The sequence below is a fragment of the Schistocerca nitens genome, chromosome 7, assembly GCF_023898315.1.
Source record: "Schistocerca nitens isolate TAMUIC-IGC-003100 chromosome 7, iqSchNite1.1, whole genome shotgun sequence".
Taxonomy (NCBI): Eukaryota; Metazoa; Arthropoda; class Insecta; order Orthoptera; family Acrididae; genus Schistocerca; species Schistocerca nitens.
The window spans coordinates 104,413,830-104,436,851 of NC_064620.1; the positions used below are offsets into that span (position 1 = coordinate 104,413,830).

Sequence of the window (23,022 nt, forward strand, 5' to 3'; positions counted from 1 at the left end):
GGACCATAGGGCAGCATCTGATTCTGTTGGCAGCCAAACATTTCACTTCACTCCATGTTTTACCAGCTTTCAGAGCGTCTTCTTCCACTGTTCTTTTCCATATCTTTTTCGGGTGGCCACGTCTACATTTCCATTGTGAGTTCCAGTCCAGTCGTGCCTTTTCAACAGCTCTTTGTTGTTTGCGTATTGTGTGACCAATCCACCTCCATTTTCTTTCCTTTATTTGTTCATGGATTGGTTGCTGGTTTGTAATCTCCCACAATTCGTCATTTGATATAACATCTGGCCACCTCACATTTATAATTTGCCGAAGATACCGGTTTATGAAGACTTGCAGCTGGTTTACAGTCATGTTTGTTACCTTCCATGTTTCGCAACTATACAGGAGGGCTGACGTCACGTTGCTATTGAACAAACACAGCTTGGTTAGTCTCGAGATGTTCTTTTAAACCAGACAGGGTACAGTTGTACAAAGGCTCCATTTGCCTTCCGTATCCGACTCTTTACATCCTCCTTGGCCCCTCCATCTTTACAGGTGGTACTTTCTAGATACCGTATTTACTCGAATCTAAGCCGCACTCGAATCTAAGCCGCACCTGAAAAATGAGACTCGAAATAAAGTAAAAAAAAAAATCCCGAATCTAAGCCGCACCTGAAATCTGAGACTCGAAATTCAAGGCGAGAGAAAAGTTTTAGGCCGCACCTCCAAATCGAAACAAAGTTGGTCCATTGTAATATGAGACACAATTTAGGTCAAATGAAAGACGATAGAGCTACAGTAGTTTGGTTCTAGTCGTAAGCTTAGCAGTTAAGCTTTACCAGGTAGCCATTGCTATGTGTCAGGCGCTCCGTCTGTATTTATACGGGTACCCTTCCTTTTTCACGTGCTTCGTCTGGTTTGAATCGATTGCTTATTTTGCTTTGATCTGATAAGTGCCGTTTTCTTTGTTATAGGTGTTTACGTCACTCTAAGCTGAAAATGCATTACTGTACTGTGTAATGCATTGTTCGTCGCATTTTGATAGTGCATGTTTACGGCATGCCGCCGCTCGCGGCATGACTTGCTTTTGTGCGCGCTACCGCCGCTTAGAAAAAAAAAAAAGAGGAATCGTCTCATTAGTGAAACAATGGCAAGAGACTGCTATTTGTTGTTACTTACACTGCTGCTTTCTTTGATAATGATCAACAAGAACCAAATGCGTATGATAGAACATGCGTATGATAGAACATGTTCTGAACGATAGTTTTGCGAAAATTTTCCTCCGATTGAAAATCTTTGCGGCCGCTTCTTTAGTACATCAAATTCTGCACAGAAATTAGTCATCTTATATTTAAAATCTAGTCAGTTGCCTTGCTTCATTTTTGACTGTATCACTATTAGGCATAAGAATAATACGAATATAAACATGACACGATACGTATATTCTTCCGAGTTTGCTGTTGTCTCACTCTAGTTTCGTAGTTTATTACGCAGACAGGATTTAAATGAGATAGCAAAAAACACGAAAGAATACATGGCAAAATGTTTATATTCGTATTATTCTTATGGTGAAGAGAATACTGCATGTGATTCACATTTCATCAGGTTCCTATTAGCAACCATCTCTTCTCACAGGTAGGAAAAAACTCGGAACGTAGAGTTGGCCATATTGACAAACATCCCTAACAGTCTTGCCAGTCGGATTTTCGTAGTACATTGAAATTCTGCTACATTCGAAGATGAACAATACGGAATTTGTATTTACTTCGTTGGATAATGTATGAAAATGCAGTGGTCGAAACTCGGGGCGGAGAAAAAAAAAAGCTCGTCTTCTACCTTTTTTTAATTTATTTACTGATGCAGAGGTTTTGGCGCCAGTATTTATCTTTGTGCCCACAAAGCATGCTTGTGTAGAGCTACATATATTCGACGGCAGAAGTTAGTTGTTGCGGCACCTACCAACATTTTTCAGAACTTCCGCTTGCTTTGCACTCGATTCTAAGCCGCAGGCGGTTTTTTGGATTACAAAAACCGGAAAAAAAGTGCGGCTTAGATTCGAGTAAATACGGTATACAAATGAGTCTACCATATACTGTTAGCTTCACTTGTTTTTCAGATCGCGTTTTCATTTCCTTAGTTTTCTGAACATTTATATTATGTCCTGCAATTTCTGCTTCCTCTTTCAGTCTTTCCAACTTTTCTTCCATGTCACACAATCTTTGCTAGAGCAGACAGATATTGTCAGCAAAGGTCTTCAAGCCTGTCTTAAAATTCCCCACTGAATACCTCTTCTCCTACCATCAACAACTCTTTTCATTACGCTTTACAGTATGTACAAGAACAAGTTAGGTGACAGAATACATCCCTGTCTCACCCTAGCTTTTGTTTGGATAGTTTCAGTAAGTTTCCCATTGTGTAGCACCCTGCATTCATATCCATCATACATGGCTTTAATAATATTTATTATCTTTGATGGTATTCCATATTCCCCCAAGGTATGCCACATAACTCTCCTATTAAGAGAGTCAAATGCCTTTTCAGAATCAATAAATGTAAGGTAGAGCGTGTTCTGCCAGTGTGCACTCTGTTCAAGTATTACACGGAGTGTGTTGATGAGATCGACACAGCTTTTGTGCACCCTAAACCCAGCTTGCTCTTTTCTCAGTCGTGTCTCAACTGAGTCCTTGAAACAATTTAGCATCAGTCAACTGAGTACTTTACTTTGTTCAGATAGGTGGGTGATGCCTCGCTAGTTATTACAGTTGGTAGTATCCCCTTTCTTTGGCAACTTAATAATCAGCCCTTCTTTCCGATCCTTTCTCTTCTGACCACATCTTCTCAAACAATAGATGCAGTAGACTTATGGTGGTGTCAATGTCTGCTTTTACCACCTCAGATGCAATATTATCCATTTCCATCTTTTAAGTTGTCGTCAACAGTCGACCCTCCTTGCTTTTCACAGGTCTGTTCATGTTGAAACCTTTTTTGGACAACATTGTAGTGATGCGGTACAGTTCTTTTTGCATCACCCCTTGCTGCGGCTGTCTCTGCTCTCAGAGCTTGCTCATCCATCCACTTTCTCCTGTCATTCCTCACACGTCTCTTGATTTGAGAGTCAATAGGTGCATACTCAACTTGCATTCGAGTTTTCAGCTGTCTTGTTTTACTCATATTTAATTTTCCCTTAATCTCCTTCGTACAGCTGATCAAATTCCATGAACGCTCAGACATCCAATCTTTCTTGAAATGGTTTTTAAAGCCAAGGATCTGTTTGCTCACATTGCAATAGAAGTCCTTAATCTGAGTCTATGTATCATCAGCACTATTTTCATCATTTTCCTGTGCTTCTTGGAGTGCCTTGTAGCACTCCTTAGCTCAATACAGAAAGCTTCTCGTTTTGCTGTTATTCTAAGTTTTCCCACATCATATTTTTTGTTCCATTGTTCAAAGTTTCTATTTGTAGCTATGATTTTTAGTCTAAAATTTGCAACAATAAGATGCTGATCATTGCCAACATCAGCTCCACATTTATTTCTCACGTTCATCAGCGACCTTCTAAATTTTTTGCTTCGCACTATATGATCAATTTGGTTTTCTGTTCTGTGATCAAGGGATACCCATGTAACCTATGACAAATCTTGTGTGGGAATAATGTACCTCCAATCACCAAATTGTGACTAGCACAGAAATTTGTAAACATATCCCCATTTTCATTCATTTCTGTGATACCATGGACTCCCTTTACATGCTCTAGGCCTTCAGTGTTCTTTCAAACTTTGCATTTACGTCTCCCATAATAATAAAGATGTCCCTCTTACTGGTACTTTTTATGGTGTCACTTAAGGAGAGGTAAAACTCTTTTTCCTGTTCAGTAATCTGAGTTTTCTGTAGGAGCATAGCATTAGATAACTGTGACATTTTGAATGTTTCTTTAAAACGAGCTGTCAGTAGTCTTTCTGAAACTGGTTTCCATTCCATAAGGCTCTTTTCCGCTCCTTTGGTTAACAAAAGTCCAACTCCATTTCTGTGCTCTGCATCCTCTCCAGCAGGTCCAGAGTATAAAAAGGTGTGTCCATCTTGTGTTTGGATTTCTCCAAACTCTAGCCATCTCACCTCACTAAGTACGAGAATGTCCAACCTGTAACTCGTCATCTCCTTTGTAACCTCTTTCAGTCGGCTGGCTTCTCTCAATGTTCTAATATTCTAGAAACCTATTTTCATTGTTCTTTTCATGCCAAAGGTCGTCATATTTGAGTCCGTTTGGCTGTTGTTTTCTGCTGTTTCTTTAATCATTTGTTTTTGGGAGTGTCGGTGATTGGGCCACAGCTCCCTAGTCTAGTGGTGGGGCTGCCACCTAACAGCCTCCAGACTTGCCCGATTTTCTTTTAAGGGTTTACTCCCCTATGGCAGCTGGCTTCCCTACACCTAAGAGTCCCCCCTACCCTTTATTATAATTTGAGATGGCAGAAAAAGGATAGGGTAAGGACAGGCTAATGGCAGAAAAAGGATAGGGTAAGGACAGGCTAGATGAAAACGACCAGTGGGCCGTTGTGGCACACTTTGTCTAGTTCCTGCCCCTCAGCCTCCTCCAGGCTTTTAGACTGAAAGCTTACTTGTTTAGCAATCTTTTTATTGTGAGAAAGAGAGAAGAGGGGGCTTCTGAGATGACTATGAGGTTATCTCTGTTTGCCCCTATGTCCCGACACCTATGCGCTGCTACCAGTGCCAGCGTTTTAAATACACCCGCCAGTCTTGTCCTAATGCAGCTAATTGCGTCACTTGTGGCAGGGACGTCCATGAGGGTGACTGTCCACCTCCATCTCCTCATTGTGTGAACTGTCAGGATGACCATGCAGCGTCCTCCCGCGACTGTCCCATCTACAAGGATGAACGCTGTATACAGGAAATTCGGGTCGAAGAGAATGTGTCCACCTCAGCTACTCGCAAGCTATTTGCTAGTAGGAAGACCACACTGCTCCCAGCAGGGAAATCAGTACTGTCCTCGTCTCTCCTCGGACTACCAGGGAGGTGTCGACGCAGACATGCGATATGACCTTTGCGCTATGGTCGTCCGTTCGGCCAGTACTAAGATCGCCCGGTCAGTGTCTCCTCTTCCTCCCGTCACCCATAAGACACAAGCACCTTCAACAGCTTCTGCCAAGACTAAGACCCAGAAGTCAGATGCACGGGCCTTCAAGAAGGAACCGTCCAGTGAAGACTTCCTACGTACCCCGAACTCCCAGACTTCCTACGTACCCCGAACTCCCAGCCATCGACCAGTACTTCGACTAAACGACCTTCCAAGAAGGCTCATAGGAAGCAAAGTTCTCCTTCTCCGCCACGGCGTGTTTCTTCTCCTGCGCCACCCAGCGGTTGCCGCCCCAGGCCGTCATCTGTTTCGCCTGGCCGTACCGCTGGTAGCCAAACATCTGGCCTTTCAACGGCGGAGGAAGCTCCCCCTCCCGGCCATCTTAACAAGATGGCCAACGAACCTATTGAACAAATGGACGATGACTCTCCGCCTATTGATAGCGGCAGCAGTGCTCGCTCGAAGCCAGGCCCTCAGCGGCCTTCGAGGTGACCCCTTCTTGCTTCTCGTTTTTCTTTTTCTTCTCACGATGGCACTTCTTCATTGGAATATTTGTGGCATTCGCTCCAACCGAGAGGACTTAAAGTTGCTGCTACACTTGCACTGTCCGCTTGTCGTAGCTCTCCAGGAAACAAAGCTACGCCCATGCGATCAAATTGACTTGGCACGCTATGCCTCTGTGCGTTTTGACCTACCCCCTGTGGCAGGTATTCCGGCTCATGGAGGGGTTATGTTGCTGGTCCAGGATGATATCTACTATGATCCCATCACATTGCACACCGACCTGCAGGCAATTGCCATCCGAATTACTCTCCCCACTTTTACATTTTCCATTTGTACCGTTTACAATAGCCGACAGGAATACCGACAAAGCATTATATCGCGCCGGTAGGTTAGTGGCAGTTCACTGGCTTCATCATGAAGACTCTCGACGGGACTAGTATAGAACGCTCCGATTGCAAGACGTAACCCCCGATGTTGTATAGAATTGAGGCGGCGTAAGATAGAAGGCCGTGCAGAGGAGTATACAAAGCTCCCATAATCCAGCTTTGAGAGGACGATTGACCGATATAGGCGAAGTAGGACGCTGCAATAGATGGTAAAATTGTCCACAAAAAGGGAGCCTGATACATAAGCTGGGAGGCAATCCATTATTGGATTGCTCGCTATGGCGAAGAGAGCGACGCTCAAAACCGAGCCCTGTGGCACCCCATTCTCCTGGCGAAAGGCGTCGGACAGGACGGAACCCACACATACCCTGCACTGTCGATCCATTAAAAAGGCACGAATAAAAAGAGGGAGGTGACCGCCAAGGCCCCATGTATGCATGGTACGGAGAATGCCCGCCCTCCAACAGGTGTCATAAGCCTTCTCCAAATCAAAGAACACAGCCACGGTCTGGCGCTTCCGCAAGAAGTTATTCATAATGAAGGTCGACAAGGTAAGCAGATGGTCAACAGCAGTGCGGCGCCTACGAAATCCACATTGTACATTGGTAAGTAGGCATTGAGATTCGAGCAACCAAACCAAACGAGAGTTAATCATTCATTCCATCACCTTACAGACACAGCTGGTAAGGGAAATGGGTCGATAACTGGAAGGCAAGTGCTTGTCCTTCCCCGGCTTAGGAACCGGGACAACAATAGATTTGCGCCAGCAAGTGGGAACATGACCCTCAATCCAGATGCGATTATAAGTATGAAGAAGAAAACCTTTACCCACAGGAGAAAGGTTCTTCAACATCTGGATATGAATAGAATCAGGCCCCGGAGCGGAGGACCGTGACCGGGCAAGTGCATTTTCGAGTTCCCGCATGGTGAATGGGGCATTATAACTTTCATGATTCGAGGAGTGGAAGTTAGGTGGCCTTGCTTCCTCTGCCTGTTTTCGGGAGAGGAAGGCTGGGTGGTAATGAGCGGAGCTCGAAACCTCTGCGAAAAATCAGCCGAAGGCATTGGAGACATCCTCAGGGGCCACAAGGACGTCACTCGTGACCATCAAGCCAGAAACTGGTGAGTGGACCTTAGTGCCAGATAGCCGGCGCGGGCTACCCCAGACAACAGAAGAAGGAGTAAAACTGTTGAAGGTGCTTGTGAAAGCAGCCCAGCTGGCTTTCTAGCTTTCTTTAATAACACGACGACACTGCACACGTAATCGTTTATAATTAATACAATTCGCCATCGTAGGGTGGCATTTAAAGGTGCGTAAAGCATGTCGACGAGCACGTAAAGCGTCTCTAAATGCTGCGGTCCACCAGGGGACCAGTACGTGATGTGGAGAAGAAGTAGTATGAGGGATGGAATATTCAGTAGCAGTGAGAATGACTTCAGTGAGGTGTGCGACCTGACTATCGCAGCTTGCGAAGGTTTGATCCTGAAAAGTTGCCCTGGAAGAGAAGAGCCCCCAGTCTGCTTTGGAGATGTTCCAACTAGTTGAGCTTGGAGATGGGGTATGATGCAGGAGAGGGATAACAAAAGGGAAGTGGTTGCTCGAATACGTATCAGAAAGTGCGTACCACTCAAACCGGCATGCAAGTTGGGTAGTACATATAGAGAGGTCTAATTGGGAATAGGTGTGAGTTGTGTCCGAAAGAAAAGTAAGGGCGCCAGTTCCTTTTTTGACGACTGTCTCGACCATCAATACGAATTGTATGTATCTGCCCTGCTACCTCCTGGAGTTCACTTTCATCGCTTCCTTCAGCACCTTGATTTTTCACTCCCTGCAACCTTTCGAGTGGGCGAGAGCCAAACGCCACCTTGTCTCCAGGCTCAGGTTCGCGTTCATCTTGACCTCAACTCGCTCCCAAAGGAGGTTACCCCAGCTTCGGTGTACTGCTTCCGGTTTGTCGAACTTCATTCGAAGTTCACTAATACGATCTTCATTCATACAGATGGCTCAAAGACCAATGACGGTGTCGGGTGTTCTTTTATTGTCGGGGCCCACAGTTTCAAATACCAGCTCCATGGCCATTGTTCAGTCTTCACAGCTGAGAGCTGAGCTATTTGCCCTCTATCACGTTGTTCTTTACATCCGCCGCCACCGACATTCTGCTTATGTCATCTGCTCTGATTCCCTGAGCACCATCCAGAGCCTCAGTGATCCGTATCCGGTTCACCCGTTTGTGCACTGGATCCAACACTCTCTTCAGCAGTTGGCAGACGATGGTTCTCCGGTTATCTTTATGTGGGTTCCTGGCCATGTCTGTATCCCTGGGAACGAAGCTGCAGATACGGCGGCCAAGGCTGCAGTCCTCCAGCCTCGGACAGCTTCTTGTTGTGTGCCTTCATCTGATTTTAGCAGTGTCATTTGTCAGTGCATTTTATCGCTGTGGCATGCCGATTGGGCTACACTTACTGAAAACAAGCTTCAGGCCTTGAAACCTCTCCCCACAACTTGGACGACCTCCTTCTCTGCGGGAGGAGGTCGTTTTGGCCCGGTTACGAATTGGACACTGCCGGTTCAGCTATCGCCATCTGGTGACGGCTGCACCGGTGCCCTTCTGCCCATGTAGGCAATTGCTGACGGTACGCCACATTTTAACATTTTGTCCGAATTTTAATACACTGCGCTTGATCTTGCCCTGCCATGTACTCTGGATGCCATTTTAGCGGATGACCCAGGAGCAGCTGCTCGCGTTCTTCGTTTTATCCACTTGACAAACCTGTCTAAGGACATTTGATTATGCTATTTTATTTTAATCCCTTTCCTGTTAATGTGCCTTCTATAGTGCTGTCCTTTTTAGTTGCTGTTTTAACCTTGTGCCTCGCAGTGCATTCATAAACACACACACACACACACACAAAAGAAACTGGCCTCAACTTTCGTTAGTCGCTGTCCTCACCCATCCAACCCCTTCCCTGCTCCCATTCCAGCACTACACAGCCGCAATTCCACCACCACATCCAGTTTTTTTTCTTCTCCCGCTACTTATTTATTACAATTGTATTGACCAACTAGTATCACGTTAACAGCTTTAGTTCCTCTTCTTCCTTTGTTGTTGTTTCCTATTTTTCCAGTATTCCCTCATTTTCTCCCCATGAACTCTCTTCCTTTCTTCTGTCCGTGTTGTTCCCAATTTTTTATTTCTTCTGCTTTGAAATTTTTCCAAATTTAGTATTTTATTTTTAAAACGGCTTCCTTCTGTTATTTCTGATTCTTTGATTTTGCTTCTTTCTAAATCTTTCCTTACTCCTGTAATCCATGCTATTGTCAATTTCTTCTTCCAGAAATATTGGTGTATTTGTTTTGTAAGTCTATTTCCGTCCATTCAGTAGAGGTGTCTGGAAAAGGTTAATCTTCGTTTGGCCATTACTTCAGATATTTTTTCTATATTTTTGTAGATCTCATTACTTCTTACTTTCCAATCATCTGCAATTTTTATTGCACCCATTATTTTTCTAATAATACTTCTTTCCAGTGCATCTAGTTTGTTCGTTTTACAGTTCATCGTTACGCATTCATATCCATATAAACATTCTGGTTATACCACTAAGGTGTAGTGTTTCAGTTTTGTTTTTCTGGATATACATTTATTGTTGTAAATATTTTTGGACACACCATGTGCTCTTTCCATTTTGTTAATTCTTACATCTATTGCAGATTTTTATCTTCCATTCTGTTGTATGGTTTCTTCGAGATACTTAAATTTATTTTCTCACTCTATTTTACTTATTTTTGTTTCAATGAATTTTGGCACATTTTTTATATTTGTCATGCATTTTGTTTTTTCAGTTGAAATTCTGAGACCAGTTCTGTTTGCTATTTTTTCCAGAAGGTTTACTGCATAACTGCTTCTGTCAGATTTTCTGAAAGTATTGCAAAATCATCCCCAAAAGCCAAGCAGTTTACCTTAATTTCATTTTTTTCCCTTCCCAGAGTTATTGATTCAGTTTTGTGACTTCTTAGCTCTGAATTCCAGATCCTTACAATTTTTTCTAGAATGCTATTAAACAGTAAAGGTGATAACCATCACCTTGTCTAACACCAGTATTTATTTCAAATGGCTGAGATACTTCTCCCATAAATTTGATTTTATATATTGTACCTGTTAGTGTTTCACGAATTATATTTGCCCGCTGCCCAACCTGCAGCACTGCACTGTCGGCCAACCCACCATACTATCCCTTCCTGCCCCAAACTCCTCCTTTCCCCCACCCAGTCGCCACTCCCATCATGCACTGGTCCTGCTGCTCACAGTGTAGTTTCAGTTGCCTGAGACTGTAGTCGTGTGTGTGTGTGTGTGTGTGTGTGTGTGTGTGTGTGTGTGTGTGGGCGAGTGGGCGTGCGGGTGTGTGTGTGTGCGCGCGCGCGCGCGCGCATGTGGGTCTATTGGTGGCAAAGGCCATTGGCCGAAAGCTTTAAATGTGGAAATCTTTTTGTTTGTGCCTATTTGCGGCTAAGCATCTCCACTGTATGGTGAGTGTCAAATTTCCTTCTCATAATATTGTTATATTCCATCCTGGATTTTCCAGTGTTTGATCACTAATTTATAAATGAATCCAGAAATAAATTTAATTATTTGCATTTGATTGTGCAATTAATAATATGAATTTTAAGTATGCCAGAAACTTCATAATTTCAAAAATGTCTAAAAGAAGAGTAATTTTAACCTAAGTACATATTGATTGTAGCAAATTAAATTCTTTTTACACATTTTAGCGTTAAATATAGTACATTGTACACAAAATCATATGAAATTCTTTTAGTGAAACAGCCGAGTTAATGTTCACCTATACAAGATTTGAGATTAATCCTGGTAGCGATTATTTATATTAAAAAAAGGTGTAGTTAAAGGAAGGTGTCCCATTACATGCTTATGTAGTTAACCTAACTGGAACAGAAATTGCCCAGTGTTTTTAGAAGAAAAGAAAACTCAGGAAATTAAAGTGGCTAAGGAAACCTCATATACTGAGACAAGAAAAAAGAATATAAGGCCCTGCTGTAATCTCCTCTTTTTCTCAACTTCCTTTGCTCGGTATAATCATAGTCACCACTCTCAACAACAGATTTAAGAATTAGAATATGTTCATGTAAATGTATATTCAACAATACCCATGCTATTAAACCTTCAGCTACTTGTAAACCAGTTTCAGCAGAGGTCGCTACCAAACTGTAAAGATAGCCTTCAGTCAGAGCTAGATGCACAGTACAGTTTAACCTTACGCAAACAGTTTGCAGCACAACAATGAAAGATGCACCCAGAAACAGTCAGAATCCAAAGAAAATTGGAACGAAACCATCGGATAGAAGAAGTTTAGTATCAACCAACGAAGATAACTATGAAATGGAAATTGATACCTACATTAATAAAACGAGAGGTTGTCTCAAAATGTGTTGCTAACCTGCCAGGGTAATATTGTTTAATAACAAAGGCCCTTTTACATTAATAAACTCAGAATCAGGATTACTTGGTGCTTCTCAGAGTGTAAATATTTGCTAAAGGACATCTTCTAAACACCCTGAGCTGCACTTAAAATGTTTGGTTGTCAAACCAGTATTCAGGTGTGTAACCCATTGTCAGTGGCATATTATGTATCTCTATATCAGTGTGAAGTATATAAGGTATAAATTCTTTGTGATTTCCAATTTGACGTTCATCTCACAGTAAACAGGCTGTTGTGAATGTTGCTGTTATCAGTTCTTAGGCAGTGACATTTCTTGGGGCTTAGATGATGTCCAGAATTTTATCCTTTAATCTTTCAACAGTTATGTTGTGAAGTCAAATCCCCCGCCATCCCGTCCCTCTCTCGTGGGGTTCCTACAACTATCACCACATCCCGCATATCTTTTGCCCTCATTTTCTACCTTCCTATGCTTCCTCGTCTTCTTTAATAGTGGGGTGCAAGTAAGACACCTGCTGAGCAAAGTGTTCTGCGCAAAGAGAGAGGGAGAATGCTTGCAATATTGCCAGAGTCTCCTTTCAGTGCTGTTGGCACTGTCAGGTGTCAGCTGAGTGGGCCACTATGCTGTCATGCACCTAGCAATGGATTTCAATCTGTTTCTGTTCTACTGATTTTCATACAGTCTATATAACTGCCAAAGTGATGGATTTTTCGTTGTTATGTATGATTCTTTTTATTGAGGTGAAATGATGGCATTGATGATACTTCTCAAGTGAAGAAGCACTCGCTTCATCTGACTGAGATCAATTGGCAATGTTTGACAAGATATCCTTAAATTGTTCATTTATATTGCCATGAACATGCAGTTGTTGCACAGATTAATGTATGTAACAAACATCATAGGCCATTTAAGTGAATAGTATACTATTGATTTTGTAGACAATTCAATTGTCAACCACAATTTCAGAATGACCACAGGCAGCAAGAAAATGGACAAGCATTTTTGGGAAAAATTTAAATGTACGAGGGCTATTCAGAAACTAGGGAACGTTTCCGTCTGATGCCACTAGGCGCACCTCGATCGTGTATATTTTGGTATGTGCATGCTCAGCAGCTCACTCGGCATCCATCTGTGACAGCGTCTCTGTGTGTCTGGTTTTTTCGATATTCAAATTAGAAATGTGTGCTGCAGTCAAAAATCCTGCCAGTTGCGAAGTGCGGTCTGTGATAAGGTTTTTGTTGGCAAAAAAACCTAAAACCTATAGAAATTTATCGTTAACTGTTCAAAGTATACAGAAACAATGTAATAAGTGAATGTTCCGTCTGGAAATGGTGCATGCTGTGTAAAAATGGCCGAACCAACGTTCATGATGAAGAAAAGAGTGGACGCTCGAGCATTGTGACTGACGATCTTGTCACTAAAGTTGATGAAACAATTCTTGAAAACCATCACTTCACAATAACGGAGCTTTCGCTTTCTTTTCCACAAGTTTTGTGGACTTTGTTGTTTTAAATTGTCACTCAAAAGCTAGGCTACCACAAATTTTGTGTGTGATGGGTGCCCAAAATGCTCACAGAGCACCATAAAGAACAGCAAATGTGGGCAACGTTGACATTTCTGGAGGCCTACCACAAACATGGTGATTCATTACTGGATCGAATCATAACCGGTGATGAGACTTGAGTGAAACACGTCAATTGTGAGACAAAATTACAGTCCATGGAGTGGGGGCACACAAGGTCCCACAAAAACCAAAAAAAATGTTTCCAAACCTTGTCAGCAAGGAATTTGATGGCGACAGTGTTTTGGGATAGGCAAGGTGTGCTTCTTATTGATTTTCTCGAACGTGGAGCAACCATAAATTCTGCCCGTTACTGTCAAACTTTGCACAGCCTTAGTTAGAAGAGCAGTTCAAAACAAACGCCAAGGAAAGCTGATGTCCAAAATTTTGTTTTTGAACAACCTCACATGGCAAACTGCACTAAAGAACCCCTAAATTCATTCAAATGGGAAATTTTCCCTCATCCGCCCTACAGCCCTGATCTTGCACCAAGCTACTTCCACTTGTTTCTCAAGATGAAGGACTGGCTTGCAACACAGCGCTTTCATGATGATGCAGAACTCCAAGCGGGTGTGACTCACTGGCTTAAGTGTCAGGCGGCAGAATTTTACGACGACGGTCTTTCAAAGCTTGTTCACCACTATGATAAGTGCCTCAATGTGTTTGGTGATTATGTGGAAAAGTAGTATGTCAGTTGCTCTTTCAGATGAATGTAGCAAAATGTATTTCTGGCATTTAGTTTTTTTTTTTTTTTTTTTTTTTTTTTTTTTTTTTTAATGCCAAAAAGTTCCTTACTTTCTGAATAGACCTTGTATATCAAAAGGATAGGCAAATGGGAAGTGGAGGTGATGAATTTGTCACAGTAAGCAAAAACTCAAATCCACTAAGGTAGAAACTGAAGCTGCAGGTAAGATTGTTTCAGTGTCAGGGGTGGGCATGAAATGAAAACTGCATCCTTCTGTCGCTCACCAGACTCGTCTCCGGATGTAATCGAAAACTTTAGAGAAAACCTTGGTTCACTTGTATGTAAGTTCCCTGATCATACTCTAATCAGTGGTGGAGACTATCCAACAATTAATTGGGAAAATTACAGTTTTGTTAGTGGTGGATGTGGGAATTCATCCTGTGAAACTTTACTAAATGCCTTCTCTGAAAACAACCTGGAACAAGTATATAGGAACCCCCACTCACGATGGAAATATATAGGATCTAATGGCAACAAATAGACCTGACCTCTTTGGCCACTTTGAAACTAGTATCAGTGACCATGACATGGTTGAGGCAACAATGATTACCAGAGTACAACTAAAACAAGCAGAAAAGTATTTATGCTCAGTAACATACATAAAAAATCAGTAGTGTCATATCTCAATGAGGAACTTGAAACATTCAGGACAGGGCAGGAGCACGTGGAGGAACTCTGGCGCAAGTTTAAAATAATAGTTACCATGCACCTAGTAGAACAGTTCATAATGGGAGGGAGCCTCCGCGCAGTACAGTCAATGGAAAGAAACTTCTAAATAAATAGAGATTACTGTATAATGGATGTAAAACAAAGTGTAGGGTTATAGAGAGAGAAATGGTTAATGATACGCGTATGGCTATCAAGAGAGAAATGCATGATGCCTTCAGTGGCTACCGTAGCAGAATATTTTTCACAGAACCCAAAGAAATTCTGGTCGTATGTAAAGGCTGTTAGTGGCACCAAAGATAGTGTCTAGGCCCTAGTGAATGAGACAGGAACTGAAATTGAGGGTAGCAAAGCAAAAGCTAAAAGCTTAACTACAGTTTCGAATGTTCCTTTACTAAGGAAAAGATGGGAGAACTGTCCCAATTTAATCATCATACCACTGAAAATATGAATCAAAGAAGTATTAGTTTCATTAGTGTCGATAAATGGGTGAAATTTTTTAAAAATTAAACAAAGCTCCAGGGCCCAATGGAATCCATCAGATTATATATATTTACAGTATTAATCAGTACAAAGATTAATTAAGAACATCATCTTGTTTTATTCCTATTATCCTCCACCAAGCCTCTTGATCCAGCGCATCTTCCTTGTCGATGCAGCGATGTTCCATTACTCCATTTATGTTGTCTGTCTAAGAACGTCGTGGTCTTCCACGCTTATGTCTGCCGGGTTGTTTCCATTCATAAACTTTCTTTGGCCACCGATGATCTGGCATTCTCATCATATGTGGAATCCGTCAGATTCTATACTGAATTTATGGCTAAGTTAGCCGCTCATCAAGCTATAATATATTGTAGTTTCCTCGAACAAAAAACCTTGCACAGCTCTTGAAAAAGGCACAGGTCACACCCATCTGCAAGAAGGATAGTAGAATTTATCCACAAAACTACTGTCCAGTATCCTTGACATCAATTCATTGTAGAATCTTAGAACATATTCCAAGCTCAAACATAGTGTGGTATCTTGAACAGAATGCAAACCAGCATGGATTTCGAAAACATCAATCATGTGAAACCCAACTCGCACTCCTCTCATGTGACATACGTGGAAGCTTTGGATTGAGGCAGTCAGGTAGATGCTGTATTTCGATTTCAGAAAAGCATTCGACTCAGTACCACACCTACGCTTATTGTGAAAAGTATGATCATATGGGGTATCAAGTGAAATTTGTGACTGGATTGAGGACTTCTTGGTAGGGACGACGCAGCATGTTATCCTGGATGGAGAGTCATTCTCAGATGTAGAAGTAACTTTATGTGTGCCCCAGAGAAGTGTGTTGGGACCCTCGCTGTTCATGTTGTATGTTAATGACCTTGCAGACAATATTAATAGTAAAATCAGGCTTTTTGCAGACAATGCAGTTATCTATAATGAAGTACTATCTGAAAGAAGCTGCATAGGTATTCGGTCAGACCTTGATAGGATTTCAAGTTGCTTTAAATGTTCAGAGATGTGAAATGTTGCTCTTCGAAAAAACGTAATATCCTGTGGGTATAGTATCAACGAGTACGAACAAATTGGTGCAGTGGTTAGCACGATGGACTTGCATTTGGGAGGACGATGGTTTGAAACCCGTGTCTGGCCATTCTGCCGGGATGGTTCCTTTGAAAAGGCACGGCTGACTTCCTTCTACATCCTTCCCTAATCCAATGGCACCGATGACCTTGCTGTTTGGTCCCCACCCCCAAATCAACCATACAAATAAGTGGGTTAACACAATGTTGGGCATGAAGTGGAATGATCACATAGGTTCAGTTGTGGGTAAAGCAGGTGGTATACTTTGGTTTTTTGGTAGAGTACTGGGGAAGTGTAACCATTCTACAAAGGCGATTGCTTACAAATCACTCGTCTAACCAGTTCTAGAATATTGCTCAAGTGTGTGGGACTCTTACCAGATAGTACTAACAAGGGATATTGAATGTATACAGAGAAGAGTAGCACAAATGTTCACAGGTGAGTTTAATCTGTGGGAGAGTGTCACAGAGGTATTGAAGGAACTGAACTGGAAGACTCATGAAGATAGTTTATGTCTATCTCGAGAAAGTCTATTTACAAATTTGCAAGAACCAATTGTAAATGATTCTCTACAAATGTACCACATAGGGATTGTGAGGATAAGATTAGAATAATTACTGCACACGCAGAGCATTAAAACAATCATTCTTCCCGCACTCCATATGTGAATGGAACAGGAAGAAGCCCTAATAACTGGTTCGGTGGGATGTACCCTCTGCCACGCATCTCACGATGGTTTGCAGACTATAGATGTAAATGTAGAAATGACTCTAACTGTGGAAGTGAAAATAATGTGCTCAAGCAGAAACGACAGCAATGAGAATGAATTTCAGTAGCAACTTGATGCTACAGAAATTACAGACGACACATTTTAGCAAAGTATACCTGGACCAGCCAAGACAGGCAGTCATGTGAGAAGATATTTGGAACTAAATAAGAGAAGCCTTTTGATCAGTTTGTAATAAGGCTGAAATATGTCTGATTGAAATTATGAACAATGTGCTATATGTTACTCAACAGTGACATTAATTATTTTGAAATATTGTTAACTGTTGATCATAAACTTGTGCTTTATATATTCAGGTCAACTGAATGAACTATTTGTGTAACTAATCGTGTAACTGCCCATTTGTCAAATCATAACAAAATAAAAAACAACTGGTTTTGTGAAATGTAAGGAATTATTTCCTTGTACACGTACGATAGCTAATGGCATTCACTGTTTGTCTCTACACATACAAAATATAAAACTGCATAATCATAGTTTCATATGCTGCCACAGATCAAACTGCCACATAGACAAGGCAATGAATTTAGTCCTTACCAACTTCAAACCAATAAATTGACACCATCTTCTTTGCTGTCAGACTGCAACGAGTCTGACTCGCTGAGGTTTATTACAAAAGGCTCCGTAATACAGTCCATACTAATTTCTTGTTGATAGTCAGGCTGTAATTTTTCTCCATACCTTACACACTCCACCCATGCAGAAATTGTGATGCTCTCGATTGCTGCAACTGTAAGACTCTCAACATTTGCAAATTTAAAGTTATTGTTCTTTTCTGTGATGCAAGCTTGCAACTGCGCCCATATCGTCTTGATGGGTTTGTAATGACAGTGGTAATCTAATTACTTGGTGCCCATGTTGTTTAGCGATGTCATCACTCTCACAGGCATGGTAAGCTGGCTTATTTGTGTTGACAAGCAGCACCAGTTCCACCATGGTTCATGATGGACTGTGAGGAATGTTATTACTTGATAATCAAGCGATAATATCTGACTTTCTGGTATGGGTAGCAAGGACTTCGTTGAGCTGCACTGAGTGGACACTAGTGTTGTCCACAACAATAACTGAATTTTGGTGGAGGTATGGCAATAATCATTTTGTAATATGGAAATGAAAAAATGGAAATGAAGTCCCATGCTTCTTTACAGAACGTAGGGGAACGATGCGGGAAACCCGCACCGCCTTACTAGGCAAGGTCCTAATGGAGGTGGTTTGCCATTGCCTTCCTCCGACCGTAATGGGGATGAATGATGATGATGAAGACGACACAACAACACCCAGTCATCTTGAGGCAGGAAAAATCCCTGACCCCGCCGGGAATCGAACCCAGGACCCCGTGCTCGGGAAGCGAGAACGCTACCGCGAGATCACGAAGGGCAGACAATCATTTTGTAAACCATTGTTTAAATAAACTGTATGTTATCTCACTATGGTAAACCTCAGAGCTCTTTGACTATGAAGCCTTAATTATTAGTTTACTCCCAGAAATAAAGCCTGTGTCCATTGATCCTGCATGTATGATAGTAAGTCAATTAGCTTTACCTACTATGACCTTAAGACCACCAAATCTGTCTCTCATTTTCCAGCACACTGACCTTGCATCATTTTGGTTCACATAGATTTCATCGATATAATAAATGTGAGAGTCCCACTGTCTCGAATCTCCTGCATTCTTCTTAAAAATACTCTCCTTGTGGTTACAATATCACTTTTTTCCATAAGGAATTTTTTCCAGTCATCAATATTACAATGTAAAAAACCCATTTTCTTTAATATCCGTAGCATTGTCCATCACCTGCTGTTAAAATCCGATTTCCCTTTCATTTGGGAAACTAAATTGTCTGCAGATGGGTATTCGCCTCTCAAATATGTATCAAGTATTGTCCGACAAAGCATTCTTTGTGAAATCTCCCAGCTTGCCTAGTTCCTTTTTATAATTTCACCGCCTCCCTGGCAGTTTAAAAGGAGCTGACCCAGTGGCTCTGACAGACACATTCGCTTCGCTGGAGACATGCTGTCAGTTCGCAGTCCCACACTGCACATGTCAGCTGTTCTCGCCTGGCTGTTGCCAACATTGGTGGTGAGAAACACATGGCATTGAGTCATCTGCTTTGTTTTCTCTTTTGAAGAAGTTGTACACTAGGAATGCTATAACTTATGCTCACTTGTGTAGCACTTGGTGCTTTTCTGATCTGTCAGGCATAATGAACTTCACAAATAATATAATCATCCACACACGTACACTGCAAAAGAAATCAGTATTACATGTTTAAAGCACACATAACAATGCACGAAACAGACCGAAGTGGCAGAATGACGCTATTGGCTGGAGTGTCACGTGGTCCCTTGACAGTGTCCATCACCTCACTAGCTGTAGTTCTCTTCTTCTCATAGCCTCCTTTATGCCATGTAATAAGGCAGCCTTCGATCTTTCTCTGCTCCTTTCCTAAGGATGGTATAGCAAGTCCATACCAGGGGAGCTGCATTTCTGCTATTTTATCTGCGCTGTATCCTTGACTCCTTGACCGTGGGTCATTTTCCTAATCACTGAGTTTCTCATAAAGCTCACTGAGATATACTACACGATCTTCTAAGATAGCTCATTACTCCAACTGTGATTTGTTTTTATTTAGTTCCAGTAAGCTCCCGCCACTCATATTCATAGGTCGTTACAGCCTCTACAGTACTACTGCAAAGCAAAAACCAAACAGTGGAAAATCCATGTTGGAATGTAACAGTGGAAAATCCAGGTTGGAATGTAACAATATCATGAAACGTAAAGTTGCTACTCAGAATATAGCTGAGATGCTGAGTCGTAGATAGGCACAACAGAAAGACTGTTCCAAAGAAAGCTTTCGGCCTGTAAGGTCTTCGTCAAACACACACACACACACAACTCCTGAGTCGTGTGTGAGAGTTGTGTTTGCTTGCGTGTTTTGTGTGTGTGTGTGTGTGTGTGTGTGTGTGTGTGTGTGTGTGTGTGTGTGTGTGTGTGTGTGTGTGTGTGTAGGTGGGGGGGGGGGGGGAATAGTCTTTTTGTTGTGCAGCATCTCCACTATATGGTGAGTAGCAACTTTCCTTTTCATAATATTGATACTACTGTAGAGCATCTTCTTTACTTTCCAACTTGTCTTCTCGTGGTCGTGCGGTAGCGTTCTCGCTTCCCACGCCCGGGTTCCCGGGTTCGATTCCCGGCGGGGTCGGGGATTTTCTCTGCCTCGTGATGGCTGGGTGTTGTGTGCTGTCCTTAGGTTAGTTAGGTTTAAGTAGTTCTAAGTTCTAGGGGACTTATGACCACAGCAGTTGAGTCCCATTGTGCTCAGAGCCATTTGCCATTCCAACTTGTCTTAGAAGACCATAATGGAGGGCTTAGCTCTCTGGATTCTTGCTTTCTCGTGGGCTACTCATTGCTATATTTCCCAATTACTTGTTCCATCTTCCGACAGGATGCCACCCAAATATTTAAATTTTTTACATTCCTTGGTTTGCTGGTCCTCTACGGTTATGTTTCCTACAATTTCTCTATTGCATAGGTATTCTGTCTTTTGAAAATTTGCTTTCAGTCCCCTCTTCTCATATTCTTCTAATAATTTTTTTGGTATAAAGCAGATGTCATCTTTACTGGCCACCACTAACTGATCACCTATGAAGAACAAGATGTACAACCATACCCTTTGCTATTTGAGACAGAGTTGAAAATGGAAATTTGTTTGTGAATCTGAAATACAGTTGTAGTCCTTTATTTCCTGCTACTTGTGTGTCCTTGTATGGTATAGTTCAGTACATTTCCAGCATTGCCCCCCCCTCTAATCTGTCTATCTTTTGACGTATATATATCATGTACTTCCAAAATCTGAAATTTCAATGCCTCATCTGTTATTTTTGTTTGTCACACCTGCAGGAGGAGTTGGTAAGCAGATGTTCCACTCTTGTCTCAGAAGCAAGGTTTCTAATCACCAGATTTTGCTAGTGTATGTTAAAAAGTAATTTCTTTAGTAAATGGTCCCTATTTCTGTTGTAGGTTTACCATTGAGAGGATGCCAGATGCATATGGTGCACCGAAGAGTTAATATAGGAAATACGTTTGTGCCTATGTTAATCACTGTGTAATGTATATGTTGGACTCATGGAAGAGATTTCGTTGGAATGATGGGAGCCTTTCTTCTGTGTTTTATATATGTTATATATGTTCTGCAGTATATTTTTGAAAAGTCCATTTGTGTTCCAATAATTTGTGATATAATTGTAACGTGAGCTTATTATTTCCCTCAGTAAGAAAATGTTTTCCATGTAAATGTCAGATTCAAATTAATTTAGTATTCCGTGTTGTGTATTTTGTGTCAATTTCACAACACTTGTATGCTTTTTCTGATTACTAAGTTATAAAAAGAAAAGATCACTAGTGAAATAAATATTCACCATTAGTAATTTCTTTGTAATTAGTGTATACATAAAATAATGAAGTTGCTCCATCATTTGGATCTCATGTTAAACTACAGGTCCTTCTGTAACTAATTGAAAAACTGTGTGATCTGGTTGGGAACAGGTAAGAGCATAGCACTTCCAGTAAGGACTCCACCCAGTGGTGGACAATGAATCTTCAGGTTTAGAACACCTTTACATTTTTAGTCTTTACAGTCTAAGGTATAATTAAGTAAACAAAAATAACGACTCCTATGTCAGTGTGACATTCCAAATTGAGAAATTTGCTTCCGAATGTCTTGCTCTCTTTCCTTGTGTGTGGGCAAATTGAGTGTTTCGTACACTATAGATACAAACTTGGCTTTGTAAGAAGGGAGTCAATATTACTGTCAATTGTAATTGTGTCTTGTATTTATGCTTTTAATATATTTATCACCATATTCTTTAAAATTATTAAAACCTGTATATCCTTTGTTCAGTAATTTGTCATTAATGCCATAAATTATAGCCCTGCCAGTTCAGTCCACACTCATTATTAATACTTGGTTATTAATTGCTGATTGTGCTTATCATTGTTCTGAGAATAGCTGAAAATCTCAGTTAACTGTCTGATGAGACATCATTGCTTTCTGACAGATGAACTGTACACAAAATACGGTGGTGATTATTCCTCTTTTGAGCCTTGAGACTAAATGAGGAGGCACAGTGGGAAGACTCTGGAGTCGCATTCAACAGTATGGACACCCAGCCATCCAGATGTAGATATTCCATGGTTTCCCTAAATCGATTAAGACAAATGCTTAAATGGTTCCTTTCTAAAAGATGGCATATTTCATTCCCCATACTTTAATACAAACTTGTGCTCCGTCTCTAATAATCTCATTGTCTTCCTTTTTATCAGTAGGTTTGTCATGTTTAGGTGTGTGTAATCAGCAGTTCCAAAAAATTTGAGCTTCATGTTCAATAGGTGTAGTCAATTCTTAATCAAAAGCACATGGTTGTAACTCTGAGGCAAGTCAGTAATGTTTGGAATAGAAAATGGCATTCTACTCAACAAACAATGCGTAACAAACTGGCATCAAAATTAAGTCATTGCTAATAGTTTTATTTTTGTTGTTCCTGGTGTTAACTTTCTCCTATAGGTCAGACTGTAATAGGAAGTATATTGTGACATATTTATAAGACTGAGGATAAGTGCCGTGGAAGGTAGAAGAACAGTGAGGGACCTATTGCCATAAGAATAATATTACCACTGTCCTCAACATCCTGACTGACCCAGTTCTTTGTGATATAGTTGCCTTCCTGCCAATGAAATTCCAGTTAGAACAGTAGGATATTATCCCCCAATAACATATACAATCAAAATTATGAAAGGGCCTACAAGGCACAGGATTCCAGCTTTGCATGCAACAACAGGGACACCAGTGAAGTCCTCGTATGAAAGCCTATTGAAATTATCTTTCCATTGACAGAGAAAATTTGGATGAAAGAATTTTTTTATCATGGAATATTTGTGATTTTTTGATGGCTATGCAGTTTTTCTTTCCCAATAAATATAGATAGTAAATTGTAATACTTCTGGCACATATCTCCTGAAATTTTTCATAGTGCAATATTTTGCAGAAATTGATACAGGTTAGGTTTTTGTAGGCAATTCAGTTGCTGGAATGAAGTAGACTGACAGTGCATTTAATGTTATAAAATCAGCATTACGGTAGGACAATATTACTGAAATGCAGAGCTGTAAAGCCGGCAGCAGTGGTCTAGCGGTTCTAGGCGCTCAGTCCGGAACCACGCGACTGCTACGGTCGCAGGTTCAAATCCTGCCTCGGGCGTGGATGTGTGTGATGTCCTT

At 41.3% G+C, this 23,022-nt stretch overlaps 1 protein-coding gene across 2 annotated transcripts in view; it reads left to right on the forward strand.

The window, feature by feature from the left end:
- LOC126194852 (rRNA-processing protein FCF1 homolog) overlaps nt 1-21,645 on the forward strand; it is a 58,687-nt gene extending 37,042 nt beyond the window's left edge. For both annotated transcript variants that reach the window (XM_049933200.1, XM_049933199.1), the window contains one exon: nt 20,767-21,645. In XM_049933200.1, the coding sequence (XP_049789157.1) occupies nt 20,767-20,815 (49 nt within the window). In that variant the 3' untranslated portion in view covers nt 20,816-21,645. The remainder of the gene's footprint in view (nt 1-20,766) is intronic.
- The last annotated feature ends 1,377 nt before the right edge of the window (nt 21,646-23,022 follow it).